At 39.2% G+C, this 3,244-nt stretch overlaps 1 gene segment (V, D, J or C); it reads right to left on the bottom strand.

Moving 5' to 3' along the window:
- Positions 1 to 862: 862 nt before the first annotated feature.
- LOC103746767 lies at positions 863 to 1,660 on the bottom strand. The segment is given in 2 exon segments: positions 863 to 1,345; positions 1,551 to 1,660. Coding segments are annotated over 2 exon segments (504 nt in total).
- Between the last annotated feature and the right edge of the window lie 1,584 nt (positions 1,661 to 3,244).

Genomic DNA, 3,244 nt, shown 5'->3' with positions numbered 1-3,244 from the left:
GTAAAGGGATCAATATAATTTTTTTAAAGAGTCCATGTGTATAGCTAAAGGCTACATGACAAGAAGCAATACCAAGCAGGAGATATCTTCCTTTGAGTTGTTGGCCAGGGTGGCCCAAGAGACCCCCAGACAGTAAGTGAGCCTAGAATTGGGAAAATGAACAGCAGACCCCAATTTTATCTAAAAGAATATTGGCAACTACTTGCTGCTAGATGAGGAAGAGTTGACCTTCCTAAAACAAGGAACTCTAGATAGGCTGACTAGACTCAGCAGGTGGGACAAGCACTGGGGAATGGCTGGGGGCACTGACAACGCAGTGGATAGTAACAGGGATGACAGAGTATATGGGCTCCAGTGGGTAGGGGAGCTATGTGAGAGTGCTAAAAGAATATTGGCAACTACTTGCTGCTAGATGAGGAAGAGTTGACCTTCCTAAAACAAGGAACTCTAGATAGGCTGACTAGACTCAGCAGGTGGGACAAGCACTGGGGAATGGCTGGGGGCACTGACAACGCAGTGGATAGTAACAGGGATGACAGAGTATATGGGCTCCAGTGGGTAGGGGAGCTATGTGAGAGTGCCACTTGGGATGTGGGTATATAGATGAATAAGATTATTTGGGATGTTCTGTATGAAATACAAAAAATCCATAAATAAAAACATGGGTTATATTTGAGGAAGAGTCACCATCTTCCCTTCTGTCCATGAAGTCCTAAATCTCTTTCTGAATTCCATCATTTTAAAAAGAATAATTTTTGTGTTCAAGCAACAAATTTTATGGTAAATTATTGCATAAGAATTAGAAAAATAAAATACCTAGGCCTTCTGAAATTTTATATTAAAAAAAATCCATACAAAAAGACCTAAGAAATGTTGAACTCATTCGTTTTTGCTGAACTCTTAAAAATTTCTCTTCCGTGAGAGACATCCTAGCTCTTTGGCTGATGAAGTATGCAAGTCTGGGGTTTTGTGAGGTGCGAGCAGCTGGTGAAATCCTGAGGGGTTTGTGTTGGAGTGTGAAGCATTGTTGGAGTATCCTCATAATCCTGCTGACAGTAATAATGTGCGAGGTCTTCATCCTGGACACTGCTGATGGTGAGAGCTAAATCTTTCCCAGACCCACGGCCTATGAAGCAATCAGGGACCCAAGTCTGATGTGTGGATGCCCAGTACCTCAGCAGCTTCGGAGCCTGCCCTGGATTCTTCTGATACCAGGCCAAGAAGTTCTTCTGGTTTGAGCTATAATAAAGACTTTGGCTGGACTTGCAGCTCATGGTGTATCTCTCTACTGCTGACACATCCAGGGGAGCTGGAGACTTGGTCATCACAATCTCCCCACAGGTACCTGCAATCAGTAATATACAATGATCATACATTATATCAAAGATCAGACTTTACAATATAAATAATTAAGCTGTCGTTTAAATGGTCTTGTTACACTATATTATTGGTATATTAGTTTTTAAGTAACATTATACACTGCTATGAACTGTGGTTCTTATATACAAAGCTGCGATTCTGAAAAGACTGTAATACTTTAAATTTCTTACCAGACACCCAGAGCAGCAGAGACATGAGGACTTGGGTCTCTGACACCATCTTGCTGCCTCTGCCTGACTGAAGCAGTTTAGTCCTCATTGCAAGAGCTTTGTTTATAAATTCTGAGGACCTGGGCTTTGCCTGGAGGGGCCTATGTAGAGCAACCAGCAAATAAAAAAGCAAATTTCCAGGGCAGCGAATGTGAGAATTTTTGATGTAAATCAACACCCCAAAATACCACCACAGAAAACTTAATTACAGGAAATGATCACTATCAGTGCTCAAGCAACAAACCACAAGCAGTTCTATTGCCAGCCTTCAGTTTAACTCCAACGCGTAAATTAGTTGAGTTTTCCAGAAATGTTAGGAAAGCTATCTCAGATTGACAATGTTAGGAGAAAAATAAAACGTATTAGAAAACCACAGTGATGAAAGGGAAGGAAGGAAGGAAGGAAGGAAGGAAGGAAGGAAAGAAAGAAAGAGAGAGAGAAAGAGAAGAGAAAGAAAGGGAGAGGAAGGAAGGAAGGAAAGAAAGAGAGAGAGAAAGAGAAGAGAAAGAAAGGGAGAGAAAGGAAGGAAGGAAGGAAGGAAGGAAGGAAGGAAAGAAAGAAAGAAAGAAAGAAAGAGAGAAAGAGAAGAGAAAGAGAGGGAGAGGAAGGAAGGAAGGAAGGAAAGAAAGAGAGAGAGAAGGAGAAGGTGTGGTGCAGGCATCCAACCTGGGCAGCATAGTGAGACCATGTCTAAAAATTGTTAGTGAAGAGAAGAAGGATGTGAGGACAAGAATGTGGGAAGAAGACTTATAGGGTATAATAGATATAGAAAGGAGATGGTGAGGGAAGGTTTACATTCATGAGAATGAACTTTGCACACACATGAAATTACCAAAGAACAAATTAAATAAAAAAATTTAGTAGACACACAAATTTCTTTACATTATCTTATCTATACAGCATGGATCTCAGCTGTATCAATGTAATATAAGATTCTCAAATTGCCTGGAATGAACTTTGCACACACATGAAATTACCAAAGAACAAATTAAATAAAAAAATTTAGTAGGCACACAAATTTCTTTACATTATCTTATCTATACAGCCTGGATCTCAGCAGTATCAATGTAATATAAGATTCTCAAATTGCCTATGCCTGTAGAGAGGTAGGAGAGCATTTCTTGTTGGGTTGCAGAATCATTAGTATAATAGCCCTGTTGCACACACATGAAATTACCAAAGAACAAATTAAATAAAAAAATTTAGTAGGCACACAAATTTCTTTACATTATCTTATCTATACAGCCTGGATCTCAGCAGTATCAATGTAATATAAGATTCTCAAATTGCCTATGCCTGTAGAGAGGTAGGAGAGCATTTCTTGTTGGGTTGCAGAATCATTAGTATAATAGCCCTGTTGATGTGGATCATAATGATGAACCTGCTAAAATACTTCAGAGAATATATCTTGATGTTTCCTTTTACTAACCAGAGCAGGTGCCTCTGGCAATTTAATAATAATGACTTTCATCAAACAAATATTCCCAGTTATTTATTATTTCCATAATAACATTGCTAATCAGTTTCTTGGGTCTGGAAAGAAAAATGTATAAGACTCATAAGTTATTGGATTCTCAATCCCAAGCCTACTCCTGCGGTAAGTATTATTGGTGGGTCTTTCACTGTTTCTGAGAGACTTGATATCTCCAATAAAA

The sequence above is a fragment of the Nannospalax galili genome, unplaced genomic scaffold, assembly GCF_000622305.1.
Source record: "Nannospalax galili isolate Female #2095 unplaced genomic scaffold, S.galili_v1.0 scaffold344, whole genome shotgun sequence".
Taxonomy (NCBI): Eukaryota; Metazoa; Chordata; class Mammalia; order Rodentia; family Spalacidae; genus Nannospalax; species Nannospalax galili.
Note: the sequence above shows the minus strand (reverse complement) of the source record. Positions and strands in the feature narration are given on the sequence as shown.